Source organism: Malurus melanocephalus, unplaced genomic scaffold, assembly GCF_030028575.1.
Source record: "Malurus melanocephalus ecotype Western Australia unplaced genomic scaffold, MMel_1.1 scaffold_12, whole genome shotgun sequence".
Taxonomy (NCBI): Eukaryota; Metazoa; Chordata; class Aves; order Passeriformes; family Maluridae; genus Malurus; species Malurus melanocephalus.
The window spans coordinates 2,098,796-2,113,357 of NW_026623244.1; the positions used below are offsets into that span (position 1 = coordinate 2,098,796).

The 14,562-nt window shown below is 64.6% G+C and overlaps 3 protein-coding genes across 5 annotated transcripts in view; 2 read left to right on the forward strand and 1 right to left on the reverse strand.

The window, feature by feature from the left end:
- LZTS2 (leucine zipper tumor suppressor 2) overlaps positions 1 to 6,454 on the forward strand; it is a 7,470-nt gene extending 1,016 nt beyond the window's left edge. The window contains exons 2-6 of the mRNA XM_057379980.1: positions 1,519 to 1,587; positions 2,635 to 3,075; positions 3,434 to 3,949; positions 4,478 to 4,747; positions 4,838 to 6,454. Of these exons, the coding sequence (XP_057235963.1) occupies positions 1,519 to 1,587; positions 2,635 to 3,075; positions 3,434 to 3,949; positions 4,478 to 4,747; positions 4,838 to 5,515 (1,974 nt within the window). The 3' untranslated portion in view covers positions 5,516 to 6,454. The remainder of the gene's footprint in view (positions 1 to 1,518; positions 1,588 to 2,634; positions 3,076 to 3,433; positions 3,950 to 4,477; positions 4,748 to 4,837) is intronic.
- A 63-nt stretch (positions 6,455 to 6,517) lies between these two features.
- PDZD7 (PDZ domain containing 7) lies at positions 6,518 to 14,385 on the reverse strand. Of its 3 annotated transcripts, XM_057379960.1 has the most exons (17): positions 14,073 to 14,385; positions 13,026 to 13,433; positions 12,702 to 12,842; positions 12,140 to 12,314; positions 11,630 to 11,806; positions 11,283 to 11,430; positions 10,991 to 11,051; positions 10,124 to 10,549; positions 9,470 to 9,673; positions 9,242 to 9,283; positions 8,903 to 9,060; positions 8,620 to 8,711; positions 8,383 to 8,474; positions 8,216 to 8,287; positions 7,348 to 7,842; positions 6,971 to 7,071; positions 6,518 to 6,829 (listed from the first exon to the last, which is right to left on the reverse strand). In XM_057379960.1, exons 2-17 carry the CDS (start codon positions 13,216 to 13,218, stop codon positions 6,680 to 6,682), a joined length of 2,727 nt encoding a protein of 908 aa, XP_057235943.1. In that variant the 5' UTR covers positions 13,219 to 13,433; positions 14,073 to 14,385; the 3' UTR covers positions 6,518 to 6,679. The 3 variants fall into 3 exon arrangements, with proteins under 3 accessions (XP_057235943.1, XP_057235952.1, XP_057235934.1); XM_057379969.1 differs by lacking the exon at positions 9,242 to 9,283; XM_057379951.1 differs by having other exon boundaries at positions 9,242 to 9,673.
- A 57-nt stretch (positions 14,386 to 14,442) lies between these two features.
- The window catches only part of SFXN3 (sideroflexin 3), a 5,923-nt gene continuing 5,803 nt past the window's right edge, over positions 14,443 to 14,562 (forward strand). The window contains exon 1 of the mRNA XM_057380013.1: positions 14,443 to 14,562. This exon is cut by the window's right edge and continues 1 nt beyond it. Within this exon, the coding sequence (XP_057235996.1) occupies positions 14,458 to 14,562 (105 nt within the window). The 5' untranslated portion in view covers positions 14,443 to 14,457.

Here is a 14,562-nt window from a genome sequence, read left to right on the forward strand (position 1 = left end):
GCCGGGCCGGGGGCGCCCGGGGGTCCCGCGGGGCCGGCGCGGCGCGGTGGCGCTCCAGGGAGTTGGGTGGCGGGGCGCTTCGAGGGGAGCTGCCGGTGCTTGGGGTGTTGTGGGGCCGGGCCCCCCGGAGCCGATTTGGGGGCGTCCGGAGGCTGGGGGGGCAGTGGCGGCCCTGGGGCTTCGTGCGGTGCTTTGCGGGTGTTTCAGGGGCACTTGGGGACGGTCCTGTGAATGCAGAGGCCCAGGGCTCAATGGGGCAGTTGAGGGGGTCGCGGGGCACTTCAGGGGTGCTTCGGGGTGAGCTRTGGGGCAATGCAGGCCTAGGCGCGCCGTGGGGAACTTTGGGAGTGTTTTGAAGCACTTTKGGGGTGGTTTAGGAGCACTTTAGGGAAGGTGTGGGGTAGCAGAGGCCCGGGAGCGCCGTGAAGCATTTTAGGGGTGTCATGGGGAACTTCGGGCATGGTTTAGGGCAGTCTGGGGGAGCTGTAGGGCAGTGGGGCCCACAGGCGCCATGGGGCAATTCAGGGTGCTGTGGGGTTGGGATGGGTGGAAACACCATGGGGCAAGCTGGGTACCGTGGCTCAGTGGAGCACCGGGAGGTTGGGGAGGGGCGTTGGGCAGGCAAGGGGAGCAGCACCAACGAGGGAACCTCAGGATGCTGGGGGCCTGGAGAGGGGCACAGCCGGGCATGGATGCTCTCCATCCCACATGTGCCGGGTGTGTGGGGAGGAACAGAGGGCTGATTCCCCCTGCCCTGGGATGGCCCTGAGGTGCCGTGGCGGCATAGGGGTACCCGGGGGCCCGCAATCATCACAGCAGCTCAGGGTGGGGGTCTGGCCGAGCAGGGACCGAGTGTTCCCTTGCCGTTTAGGGGTCGGAACGGTGGGATCCGGCAACGCTGTGCTCCGGCCGGAGCGGCTGGAGGTGACGCCGCCCCAGTTGCTGACTGGTTTTACTGGGTGGCTGGAGGCTGGGTTGGGCACTCCCTCCCTTCCCGGGTGGCGGGAGGACCCTCTCGGTGGGCCGGGGGGCTGGGGAGAGGGAGGAGATGGAGTCTGTTCCCACCGCCTTTCTGGCGGGGCCCCAGCAGTGACGGTGTCCCCTCCAGGCTGTGCGGGGACCCCCTGTCCCCAGGGGTTTCCGTCGCCTTGACCTGCACATCCCAGGGGAGTTTCTGTGGGGTGGGGTACTGTGGCTTGGCTGGCTGGGCTGGGTGGCCATRAGATGTCCCTTTGGGGTTCCCGATCCCTGATTCTTGTTCCTCTGGCAGCAGCAGGTTCCCACGGTGGGGCTCTTATCCCCCCACACCTCCCGGGGTGACCGCAGYCCACCCTGGGTGCCAGGAGCAGCGCACCCGCCGCCGGGCTCCCCTGCCACCCTCAGTGCCACGCTGGCACCACCTGCCCTGGCCCTGCCGGCTAGGGGCCTGGCGGGGGGGGAGGGGGTGCAGCGGGGAACACGGGGACCCTGCTGCCGTTCWGCCCCCTGACCCCCTCCTCTTCCCCCTCCCCGCTTCAGGGGCCGGCGGAGCCGTGTTCACGGTGCGGGGGCCCGAGTGGACCGGACGGATGGGCAGCGGCTGGCGAGGTGAGTGGGGCTGGTGGGRGGGTCACCCACCTACCCAGGGGTACCACGGGCACGCTGTGAGGTCAGGGTGCCTGGGGATGGCACGTGCCGGTGGGGGTGACGGTGGCGGGGGGGGCTGGCTCGCCGGCATCTCTCCCCTGCTCGCCCCTCCCCGGGCGCTGGCAGGCGGATTGATTTCAGGTGACAGCTCGGCGGGCGAGACCGTGCGGGCAGCGGCCCCCCCCCGCCCGCGCCCTGTGCCAGCCGCAGCCATGTGCAAGATGCGATGAGGCAGCGGGGGATGGATCCGGCCCGTCGGCCGGCTCCCGTCACGCGGGCKTATGGCGTGGGTTGGGGCAGGGGGAGTCACAGCAGAGACCGGCAGAGCCCCCCCAGCTGGAGGGGCCGGGAACGAGCCTCTGTGTCTTGGGGCTGGGAAAGAGCCTGGTGCTTACCAGGCAGCTTCCCCTTTAGCAGCCCTCTCCAGGGAACACTGTGCCCCACTGTGGATGGTTTGGAGTGGGAAGCAGCCTTCATGGGGTCACTGCTGAGAAGTGGGGGCTGTGGGGCAGAGGAGGTGGCTGACCCTCATGTGTGGGGCTGTCCCTGGCTCTCCATGAGGCTGCACTGGTGGGTGTCATGGGGCAGACAGGCGGGCAGGCTGCCTGTGAGCCAGCTCTCTGCAGGCCTCTCGGGATTCGCCTCCAGTCCTGGCATGCTTCCCGTGGCAGGGTCACGCCAGGGCACRGCATGAGGCAGGACTGCATTGCCACTGCCCTACAGTGCCACCAGCACCCCACAGCCCCTGGCAGCCCCAGGCTGCTCCATTGGGGTGCTGAGGCCAGCTTGGGCACTGCTAGTACCACTCCCCCCAGCTCATCTTGGTTTTGTTCTGGTTCATTTGGCATCTCTTTCTGCCTGCCTCCCCTTAGGCCAACCTTCACCTCTAAGACTGGGGAGGGTGACTGGGGACCTGGGGATGCCCCCATGCCCACCTAGGGATGCTGGCAGCTGGTGGGGCACTGTTGTCAGTGCCCATGGCTCTGATGCCGTCTCTCTTGCCCMCAGGCTGCCCGCGTGCCCCTGCCCGCCGGGGGCCCCCCTGCCATGGCCATCGTGCAGACGCTGCCAGTGCCCCTTGAGGCCGTTGCTGAGGGGGCCACACAGCTCCGCACCACCGCCCGCTCACCCCCTGCTGCCATGGGCAGTGTGGGCAGCCTCCTGCCCGTCCGGCCTCACCACGACTGCACCAGTGATGGGGACCCCTCCACTGCCTCCTTCTGCAAGCAGGAGGGGCTACACCGCACCACTCCTGAGGAGCCCCGTGTGTCTGTGCCCGGTGTCACTCACTCCTACGCCAATGGGGGCTTCTGTGGTGACTGGCTCGATGCCTCCTCTCCTGCCAGCCCCTGTAGCGACTCAGATGATCTCCGTGATGACCAAGCACCAAGTGATCACCTCCGGGGACCGCCCCCCAAGCTTGTCCCTGTCTCTGGCAAGCTGGAAGAGGTGCGGGGGCAGCAGCAGGGTGGGTGGGTGCATGCTGGAGTCTTGACTTTACACCCCGTGCCACATTGGGACTGTTGGCTCAAATGTGTGAAATGGGGTCATATGGCCACACCTCTGCTATCCCTGGGAAACTTGCAATCCCCATGCTCTAATGATCCCTCCATCATGCCAAGGGTGTTTGGGGAACTCCCTTGGACACCCATGGAAACGGGATGAAGTGGGTGGTCACTGGCCCCTGTCTCCTTTAGGGTTTGAGAGTATCAGGGCTGGGGGCACCCACTGTAACATTCCTAGGCAGCCCTTCTTGGTCTTGATGGGTCCCTCTCCAACCCCTCAAGCTCCCCTCTTTTCCTGGCAGAATGTGGAGAAGACCCTGATCCGCCCCATGGCCTTCAAACCAGTGGTATGCAAGCTTCGGAGTGCCCAGCCAGGCACGCGCCTGGGGCTCTCGGAGAGCCAGGTGAGCCTCACCCATTTGCTGAGTGCTGAGAAGCCCGGCTCTTTGAGYTGCCGTGCCAGCACCCTCTCGGACTCGGGGCGCAACTCCCTCTCCAGCCTGCCCACCTACAGCACGGGCTGCAGCCAGCACCCAGAGGTGGGTGCCCTGCCGACCACCCCCCATGGCCCTCTCGACCCTCCGGGGGGCTGCCGCCCCTCCAACTCAGACAGCGGGCGCTCATCCTCCAGCAAGAGCACTGGTTCACTGAGTGGCCGGGGCCGGCCCTCTTCAGAGAGTGGCTCCTGTGGGCGCTCTCCACTGCCTGGTGAGGAGGCCATGCTGGTACGGGAGCTGGAGGACAAGCTGCGGGAGAGGGAGGCCGAGCTGCGGCTCCTGCGTGATAGCCTGGATGAAAACGAGGTGGCCATCTGCCAGGTATGTCCCTGGTGTCCACATGTACTGTCCCTGTCTTCCTCCCTGGAGCACTTTGTTTGGACATACCCCCCTGGCTGGGGGTAGGGACCCACTTTGGGGTTACCCTTGCAGGGGGATGATTTTTCCTGTGGGTCTCAGTATGTAGGTTTTTCCCACCAGTTTGGTGGTCCTATGTAGTCCATAGGGGAGCCTTGTATGGTCCATGGGACCTGTTGTACAGACTGGGGTGCCTTATCTTGGGGTGCCCTTTTTTGAATGAGCCTGGGAATTGTGGCTTCTACTTATTGTGGCTGCCTGCTTATGATGGAACTGGAAGAACCCTACAGGCTCTGGGGGTGCTAATATGGGGGGCCCTTTACGCAGAAGGATAGGGGAGCACAAAGAGGTGTGTACTACCATCTCGCGCTCTTCCTGGATCCTTCCTCCCTTTGGATCCTGCCCCCTCCCTGTGATGCTGATCTTGGAGTTGGCAGCTGAAGTAGGAGGGTGCCATGCTGCCCTCCCAGCACCTGTGCATCCCCTTCCCAGGTGTTTGAGGAGAAGCAGCGTCGGTGTGAGCAGGAGCTGGAGGGGCTGAGGCAGCGCTGTGCAGCCCAGGCACGGCAAGCAGCCCATGCGGCACATCGGGGGCAGCAGGTCCTGCAGCTCCAGGTGCTGCAGCTGCAGCAGGAGAAGAAGCAGCTGCAGGAGGACTTGGCCCAGCTGCTGCAGGAGCGTGAGCTGCTGGAGCGTCGCTGCGCCTCCTTCCAGCGGGAACGCACCGAGCTGGCACCCCGGCTGGAGGAGACCAAGTGGGAGGTGAGTTGCCCAGCAGCACCAGACGTGTCAGGGGGTGCAGGCTATGGCTGGGGAGTCCTGGCCAGCACCTGAGCCCCRTTGTCCCCACAGGTGTGCCAGAAGTCGGGGGAGATCTCTCTGCTGAAGCAGCAGCTGAAGGAAGCGCAGGCAGAGCTGGCGCAGCGGGGCGCCGAGCTGCTGGGGCTGCGGGCTCAGCTGCGGGAGGCGCGGGCACAGCTGCAGGCGGGCGAGCGGCGGGCGCAGGGGCTGCAGGAGGCCGCCCGCCTCAAGGCGCTGGAGCTGGAGGTCTGCGCCAACGAACTGCAGCGCCGCAAGAGCGAAGCTGACCTCTTCCGCGCTAAAGCCGGCCGGCTCGAGCAGGAGGTGGTGGGGCTGCGGGAAGCTGCGCGTGGGAGATGCCCCCCAGGCACCGGTGAAGGGTGCCCCCCACCTGGTGAGGGATGCCCCCCAGCCGGCGAGGAGCCCCGGGGCAGTGTGGGGCTGCGGCGGCAGCTGGAGCGGCTGCGTGCRGAGGTGGCCCTGGAGCGGCGGCGTGGGCAGGAGCAGCGGGATGCCTTCGAGCAGGAACGCGGCACATGGCAGGGCGAGAAGGAGCGGGTCATCCGCTACCAGAAGCAGCTGCAATACAGCTACATCCAGATGTACCGGCGCAACCGGCGGCTCGAGCAGCGGCTCCAGCATCTCCGGCTTCAGGGCGAGGACCCCCTGCCCGAGCCCTGTGACCCACCTGACCCCCCCTTTGAGGAGATCACAGCCACCGAAATCTGAGATGCTGCCTGCCCTTGCCCCATGCTTGGAGGGGCCTCCAGCCCCTGTGATTTTGGGAGCTGTGGGACTGTGGGGGGCCCCTGCTCTCCCCCAGCTCTGTGAACTGCTGGCACTGTGAAGGGGCAGAGGAGACCATGGGTGCTGCCCCCTCCCCAGCATTGAGGTCTTGGGGTGAGGGTGGATCAGTGTCCACCACAGTGAGGGTGCCTGTGAGATGTGGGGTCAGGTGGGTGCTGAGTCCTGGCCTTGGGGCYGCCCGGAACTGGTTTCTGCTGATCCTCTTAGCGCCTGGGGATTAGCGGCKCTGGCTTCAGCCAGGGTCACCTTGGGCAGGGAGAGGGCTGACTTGTCCCCTCCCTCTTCTCCCTGCTGGCACTGTCACCCAGTCACTTGGCGTGTGCCCTGTCCCTGTCCATGCCAGCCTCCCTCATGCCCCTCCRTGTGTTTGTCAGGGAATTCGTTTCTGTGCCATTTTAAATAACTCTATTTTTATAGACCTACCAAAACATATCACCCTCTCCCAGCTCACACCCCACCAGTCTGTGCCCCCTCACCCCTGCCACGGGGCAGCTTGCCCCCAGTGCCTTTCCCATGCCCTTGCCCCCAGCATCCCTCTGTTTCCCCCCCAAAAACGCCCATGCCTCTGTGATGCCCAGTCTCCCAGGGGAGAGGGGTGTGGTGCTGCATGTGCCAGCTGGGGACTCCCTGGGGACACCCCCGGGGATGGGCAGAGGTGGGGGGGCCCTGCTGGGTATCCGGGGGGTCAAACCAAAGGAAAAGTCTGGCTGTGCCCAGCTGTGGCTTGGTCACCCCTGGCTCCAGGGGGGGGCGGGTTTTGTACTTTATTTCAGTCATGTCTCGTTCCCAGAGCCTGGCTCGTCCGTGTACCACCTGGAAACAGTGATTAAAAACAAGCCCCCGGCTGTGTTTTTTTCAGGATTCTGTCTGTGTGTCCAGGGCAGGGTCAGGGACCACCTGTCCTTCTCCTGTGTTGCCACTGCTGTCCTCCCTTGGGTCCTGCAGTGGGCAGCTGCTCCATGCCCGTGGGGCAGGCCTGGCTCTCASACCCTCTGGCTGCACTGAGACCAGCCACAGGTCGGTGCAGGAATGAGCCATCTGGCTCCTCTGGAACACAGCATGGCTCCTGGAATAGTGGGTGCAGCATCACTCCGGAGGTGGTCCAGGCACCCGCACCACCAGCTCCATGGGCTCCTTGGCTTTGTTGCGGTAGGCCTGGCGGATGATGTCCACAGCCCTCTGGTGTGTGACGTTCTGCAGGCTCTCCCCGTCCACTGACACCAGCTCTTGCCCGGCCTGGCTCCCAGAAGGGAAGGCAGTGGGGTGAAGTGCAGCTACTTCTGGGGTGCCAGGGGATTGCCAGCAATCCAGTGGCACCAAGGGATGGGAGTGTCTGGATGTCTGCCAACCCCCTCACATATGCTGGGACCCCCRTACCTTGAGGATGCCACTGAGGAAGGCGGCTCCACCAGGAAAGATCTTCTCKATCTTCACCACTGGCTGCGCCCGTGACTCAATACCCCCAGAGATGCTGATCCCTGCAAGGAAGCCGTGAGATCCTCACACCCGGGTAGGCTGGTAGTCACCACCCTCCCTGGGCAGCTGCACCTCTGTCTTGCCCTGTTTTGGTAGGTCCTACACGGGGCAGGGACAGCTCTTCACCATCCCCCCCATTCTGATTTTGGAGGAATATTCTGGGTTTTGCCCCTTGCTAAGGGAGTGCTGCCAATTCCACTGATGGTGATGCCAGGAGAAGGGTCTTCACCCSACCCCTGGGGTCCCACCCACGTGCCACCCACCCGTGTGCCACTCACCCAGCGAGTGCTTCAGCTTGGAGAGGGTGACGGTGAGCAGATGATACTCTTCCTCCTCCTCTTCCTCCCTGCCAGCATCTTCGGGGCCATTGGTGGCTGCCCCAGCCCTCGCCTCWCCCCCTGGCCCCCCAAAGAGAGGGGCGAGAGGGGGCCGTGCCCGCTGGGGCTTCCCCAGCACTTCGGCCTCTCTGTTGGGCGCTGTCCTGGGGGGCTCCTTGCGCCAGGTGGCCCGGGGGCTGCGAGAGTGCCCATGCCCCTTGCCTGGGGGGGGCTCAGCCAGCAGCCAGTTAGGGGGCTGAGGGCTAAGGGTGGGCAGGGGGCGGCTGGCGGAGGCATAGGCATCCACTGGCACGTCAGGGAGTGGGGTGTAGGTGCGGGGGTGAAGCCGGCGGGGGCTGGGGGAGGCTCTTGGATGGGCTGGGCTCGCCTGCTGCTCCCCGGCTTCCTCTGGCTCTGGGGTCCCTGCTGGCTTCAGCAGGAATCCGCCGCGGTAGTCTGCAACGAGAGGGGCTCAGGGATCTCCTCAGGGACCTGCAGCCCTGCTCCCTGGGACCCCTGCCACACAGGCTTCCCTGAGGCATCCCAAAGTCCTGGGTCCTCTGCCTCCTAGGGCCCCATTTCTTCATCRTCCAGGGACCCCTAGACACCCCAGCTCTCTGCAGGCTCTCAATGTYCTCTTCCCCAAGAACCCCAACTCCCAAGGTCCACAGATTCTGCTGTTCCGAGTCTTCCCAACACCCAGGGACACCAGATACCCTCTTCCCTGAGAACCCCTGCACTGAGGTATCCCAGCTCCCTTTCTCCTCCTCCCTGGCCCTGTACTCTCTCCCCTTGTCCCCACTGGGCAGCCCCTAGAGGTGGCACTTACCAGGCACTGGTGTGATGAGGTGTCTCTTGGGGGGTGCGTCATGGTGGGCCGGGCGGAGGGCAGGTGAGCGCACTGCAGTCAGGGAGAGCCCCCAGTCACTTCCYAAACTGCACCCACTCCTGACCACCACCTGCCCCAGTCAGGGTCCCGGGGGTGCTGGGATCTACCTGAGCGGCTCTTTAGGGCATCGAAGGCTTCCAGCTCCAGGGGCATCACCATGCTGTCAAATCTGCCCAGGTCTGTGGGGGCCACCACACTCCTGCCAGGGCAAAAAAGTGGGCACAGGTTGTAGCAGTCTCTGGGGTAGAGTGTGATAGGGGCTGAGGAGCATGTGTGAGGCTCCAGTTCAACCACACCAGGCTGGGCCATATTGGGGTACCCAGATATTTCCTAGCAGCACTCACCTCACGTCCCGCAGCAGCAGGACCTTCTCGGGCCGGTCCAGGATGGCCAGCAGTGGCCGCACCAAATCCTCTACRCTGCCCTCGTGCAGGTACTGTGGACACAGGAGGGGGTGGGTCAGTGGATGGATGCCCCCTCGCTTGTGCCTTGGTTTACCTCCCAGAACTAAGCATGGGCACAGAGTGCTCGCCATGCCCCTGGGATGCAGGAGATTCCCAGGGATGAGCCCAGGGTGGCAGCGCTGCCCTGCCTGTGCCTCGCCTGCGCTCTGTCTTTGGTGCGTACCCGGGAGCAGTGGCGGAGCACGGCTGTCACCTCATCGGGGCTGAGGAGACGTGCAGCAGTGTCCTGGATGTGTGAGAGCCGGGCCTCGGGGTCGCTGCCGTTGGGCTGCAGGGTGGCGATGCCCATGGGGCCCAGGATGGTGGCACGCCGGCTTTTCTCTGGGGAGGCACAGCAAGGAGGGGTGGCCAGCGGGGCAAGGATTGCCCTAGGCAGCCCAGAGAGTTCCCCATCCCCCCCACCCCAGCAGCTCACTCCACACCAGAGCGGGACAGACACATGCAGTGCAGGGCCAGATGCGTGCAGAGCCTGCCCCACACCCCCCGGGCACACCCCCGTTACCCCGCTTCAGGCTCCGGATGACAATCTTCTGCACAGCRCCTACTGCAAGGGAGATGGACAGGGGTGAGTGCCGTGGGCAGCCAGAAGCATCACCGCTCACTGTCACAACTGCATGCTTGGGGAACCCCTTCCCATCCCCCTCCATGCCAGGGATGCCACAACAGGCCCACAGAAGGGRGAACCAGTCCCAGGTTGAGTCCCTCTCTGCCCTGCCACCCAGGCTGGTACCTCTCTCCCCGTCAGAGCGCCCTGGGGACTTGGCGCGTGGCCAGCGATCAAAACCAGGGGTCTCCTGGCTGGGGGGGGCCCAGCTCTGGCTGGTGGCACGGCCCCCCTTGAAAAAGAGGTTGACAAGGGTCTTGGAGCGGTGCAGTCCTGGGGGAGCCCCCCGTGCCCCTTGTCCCTCTGGCTTCTCCTTCTTCCGCTTCTCCTCTGTGRACAGAGAGAGGAGGGTGTTGGAGTGGACAGGTAAGGGGATGCMATCCCAAATCTTGTCTGGGGCAGGGAACTTTGGGGGATTGCAGGGGCTACTGGGAGACATTGACTGGAAGAGCCCTTCTGTGGGGTGCAGTGGATCACTGGGGCCATGGGGCTGGGCTTTGGGTGCCCAGCTTTGTTGCTGGGGCTATGTGGAGTTATAGGATAACCAGGGGTGGTGGCCAGGGTCTATATGGGCTATAGGGTGCTAGGGTAGGGACCAAGATGTTGGCTATAGGAAGCCCAGGAGTGGGGGCCAGATATCCATGTGGGTCAGGGACTGTAGGATGCTCGAGTTGGGGACAGGGCCTGAGCTGTGGGACTCCCAGGGCTGGGGGAGCATGGTTGGAAGGGGACTTCAGCCAGGGGTGAGTCCCATGTATGGGGCTGTGCACCAGTGCCTACCAGCGACAGTGAGGTCACTCTGGGAGCGTGTAATGGGCTGCCGTGGCCGGCTCAGCGCCAGCAGCAGTGCCGTCTTGGGTGAGTGGGTGAAGGTCCGGCGTGGGTGCGTGCCGGGGGTCTCGCGGCTCCCCTGGCCCCGGATGGCCGTGTCCCGCAGCAGCTCGGGGGGCCGCACTGTGCGCCGCGTCTCTGGCAGCCCCTCGGCGGCCGGCTCKGTCTGCATGGCCCGCTCGGCACGTTCCCGCACCCAGCCCCGCCGTGGCCCGTCCTCCGTGGAGATGGCCACATCCACGGTGCGGACTGCGGGCCCTGGGGCAGCTGTTCCCAGCCCATTCACCGCCCCTGGTGCTGGTCCCGAGGAGTAGGAGGAGATGGAGGAGCTGGTTTCCGAGGTCTGAGACAGCTGTTGCAGCTGTCCGTTGGTCACTGCAAAGGCACAGCAGGGACACCGTGACACACGGTTGGCCATCTAGAGCTCCCCATCCCTCCCAAAGACAGTGGGTATGGGGGGACCCGCAGGGCCGTGGGGACAAGTGGGCTGCTGGCCATTGCATAGGGACCATCATGTCCTCTCCAATAATATGGATATATAGGATGCTGTGGGATCACAGGGACCACGAGGCTGCTGGCCATGGCAGGGGGCTCTTCAYGTCTCCTCCAAGGATGGGGAACAGGTGGGACATTTCCAGTCCATCGGGCCTGTGGGTATGCTGACAGTGGCACAGGGAGCTCCCTGCTCCTTCCAAGGCCTCGAGACCCCGTGGCATACAGATCTTCTCCCTCCCCACAGTGGTCAGACATGACACACATGGGAGTCCCAGCCCCACCATGCCCCCGCCCAGGGTACCCGCACGGCACTGCCCTTACAGCGACTGAGCCAGCAGTACTCGGCCACCAGCTCCTTGTAGGCAGGGAACCGGCCTGTCTCCTAGGCACAGGGGGAGACAACAAGGGGGTCAGTGAGTGCCAGATGCCCCGGCGAACTCGATCTGGTGCCAGCCATGAATAATGCATTCCCCCTCCCCCCCCACCCGCCTGAAACCCAACCAGCCAGCAGCTGCACCAGCCCCCGGCACTGGGCTGAGCTGGGGCAGTGCCAGCGAGGGGACATGCCAACCCCTGCCTTACTCGAGGGTCCCATGGGGCTGGGCGTGGGTACCTTGATGGTGAGCATGATGTGGGTCTGCCCCTTGAGCACCTCCACTGCCTTGCTATGGCTTATGTCTTCAAACTTGACTCCATTGGCTGCAAGGACTTGGTCTCCCACCCGAATGCCGTTTTGCTCCGCCAGCCCTCCAGGGTCCACCCTAGGGCAGMAGGGGGAAACAGGATGGGGCTAAGCCCTTTCTGGAGTCCTGCTCCTGCCCCACACCTCACCCACGGTGGCAATGCCCACAGTCTTCTGAGAGTGGGAGGGGCCCAGCCAGGGAGGAGGGGCCGAGCCCCAGTGTGGGCACAGCAGGGATTGGGGTGCCACACCCCCCTCACGCCCCGGCACAGCCGTACTTGGAGACGTAGATGCCGAGGCCGAACTCCCTGCCACCGCGGATGTTGAAGCCCAGGCAGTAGTCGTCGGAGGTGGTGTAGAGGTGGACGATGCGCCGCAGCCCGTCCTCGGAGCCGCTCTCCGATGGTGTCGAGCCRCTTTTCTCTACCACCAGGCGCCTGTTCACCACATCCACCCTGGAGCATGGGCACAGTGTATGGGGTCTCAGGGCTCTTGTCCTTCAGCAGGATGGGACCACTGGTGGCACCCAGAGGAGGAGAGTGATGGGGATTGGGGATGTTTAGGATGGAGTCTGCCCCCACAACGCTTGCTTCAGACTTTCCTRTCCCATTCTGTACCCCACTCTGGTCACTCCCTACTTTTGCCAGAGATTTCTGATGCCACTCCATCCCGGGGATCCCCCGCTCTGGGATCCTCCCTGTTGCCCAGAATCCCCCACCAACCTCCCCCAAGAATGCCCTCCATGGGRTTGGGATTTGGGGTGCTGGCATGGGAGATGCCCTGCTCACCACGCTGTCTTCTCCTTGGAGAACTTGATCCCTGGCACACGGCCCATCCGCCGGACCACCATGCGGAGGCGGTTGTTGCCGGTGAGGACCTTGACAGCGCTGCTCATGGTGATGTTCTCCAGACTCACACTGTTCACCTCTGTGATCTTGTCACCAACACACAGCCCGGCCTGCTCTACAAGGGGCACACAGCTCATGTGGGCACCTGACCTGGTACAYATGCCCTTGTTTGGCATCCCCTCCCTCAATACCTCCTCAAACTGATCCAAACCCCTGGGGAACAGAGGTGGGGGTGCCTGACAATCACACTGGGTGGCTTGTCAGCTTGCTGTGGCTTGGGGATAGAGCTCAGAGTCATTGGCACAGGGCTGTCTACTCCTGTGTCCTGCCCTTTCCAGCCTGAAAATCTCATGGCCAAAGGCAGCAGAGCGCATATGTTGGCTTTCCACCATGAAGGGTGGCATTGTCGCTGTGGTACCATGTCACTGGGAACTCCTTGAGAGAGAGGGTCTTGCTGRCATGTGCCTATCTCCACTGGTGTCCCTCACCCTCACCCTCTTACCAGCAGTGCTGCCCTCCTCCACTTTGCTGACAAAGATGCCCAACCCGTGCTCAGAGCCGCCACGGACGCTGAAGCCCAGTTTGCCATCCACGCTCTTCTCCACTGTGATGGCATTGATGACRTCGCTCTCATTGCTGCTGGCTATGGGGACAGGGGAGCAACTGAGTCACCCATGCCGGGTGTGAGCAATGGCAAGGGGTGTCGCTCTTGCTGGGAGGATCCCCAGGGTCAGGACAGCCCTCCCCACCCCTAGACTCAGGGATTTCAGCCATTGGGACTCTCCCGGCCACAGGGGCAGGCAGAGGACTGGGACACTCCACGCACCTTCAATGGGGGCATTGATGAGGATGACACGGCCCATGGGGGAGGCRGCACGGGTGTTCCGGGTGGTCCCATTGAGCAGGCGGCTCTGCTTGCTGAGGAGGTAGCGGGGAGCTAGGCTGGCTTCACTGCTGGAGCTCCGTGACCGGCTGCCAGTCGTCATCCCCGACAGCACTGCGTCCCAGTCCTGGGCCATGGTGGTGCTGGGCACTCCAGCGTCCCGGCGTCTGGCTCAGGGCTGGCTGTGTCCTCACAGGGCCAGGGCTGCCCGTCAGCCAGCGGGGGACATGGCATAGTCCAGCAGCACATGCCCAGGCTTGGGCACTGCTYGCTTTTAGCAGTGTGAGGCTGGGGGCAGCTGGCCTGGGTGCTCGCTGCTGGCAGGACAGGTCCCAAGTGCAGCAGCACAGCCTGGAAGCACAAGAAGCTTCGTGACCCCCTGTCCAGCCTGATCCCCTCCAGTCCTATAGTGTCCCGAGGGTCAAACTGTCACATAGCTCGTGGTACTACCGCGGGGGTGTGGGTACAGGCTGCCTGGCCCTGGGGTAAGGATGCTGGGGTGCAAAAGAGCTCTGCCTGGCAGTGTAAATCCGGAAGAGGGGATGCAAAAGGGCTTTACGTGACTGTGTAAATCCGGAAAGGCTCCAGAGAGGGGACATGGGGACATSAGCTTTATGCTGGAGAGTAGGAYTTGATCCCTCTGGCCATTCCCCATYCTCCCTCGAGCCCCTCTGAATTCCCAACGCCATGGGGCTGGAGATGGGTGCGCCAGTCCCCAAGACAGTTCCCGCGGGGATTTTCCAGGAGTGGGTGAAACGCCACCACGGTGCCCCCCCCCACTTCACTCCCTGCTCGCCCCAGCCTGACCTCAATAAATAAGTCATGGCCTCGGCTCCGGGGACATGCCGGTATCCCCGCGGCTGCCAGCCCCCCACAGCACCCACCCATTACCCCCCGGCCAGCATCACACGCCAGCGCCCCCTCCCCGAACGGGGCGCCGGGGACCCCCTACCGCCGTCCCTCCCTGCCCCCGCCCCGTGCCCTCCTCACCTGTCCCCATGGTGCCACCTGCGAAAGAGACACCTGCCAGCGGAGCGGGGGGGAAGGCGAGGCCGGGGGGCAGCACCGCCTCCTGCCCCCCCGCCCGCGGGGATTGGCTTTCCCTGCGGGACCGGCGCGGCCATCGGGCGCAGGAGCTGTCAATCGAGAGCGGCCGGGGCTGGCCTTGCAGGTGGCGGGGGGGAGCAGTCCCGTGTGTGTCCCCCGCGAGGGGGTCCGGGGGTAGGTCCCCCAGCGAGGCTGCATGTGGCAAGGGATGTGGTGTCCCCCCTGACCTCCTCCCTTAGCGCGGAGCATCTCGGGGGCACAAAGGGGAAACTGAGGCACGGTCAGGGGAGGGGGGGTGCCGTGTCCCCCCGCTCCGCTCACTCCGGTGATGAGAGCCGGTGTCCCCCCGTGTTCCCCTCCCCGGGGGGCATCGCCTCCGGCCCGGGCCGGCCGTGACCCCCCGGCGGGGCCCGGCGCCGCCAGCGCGAACCCG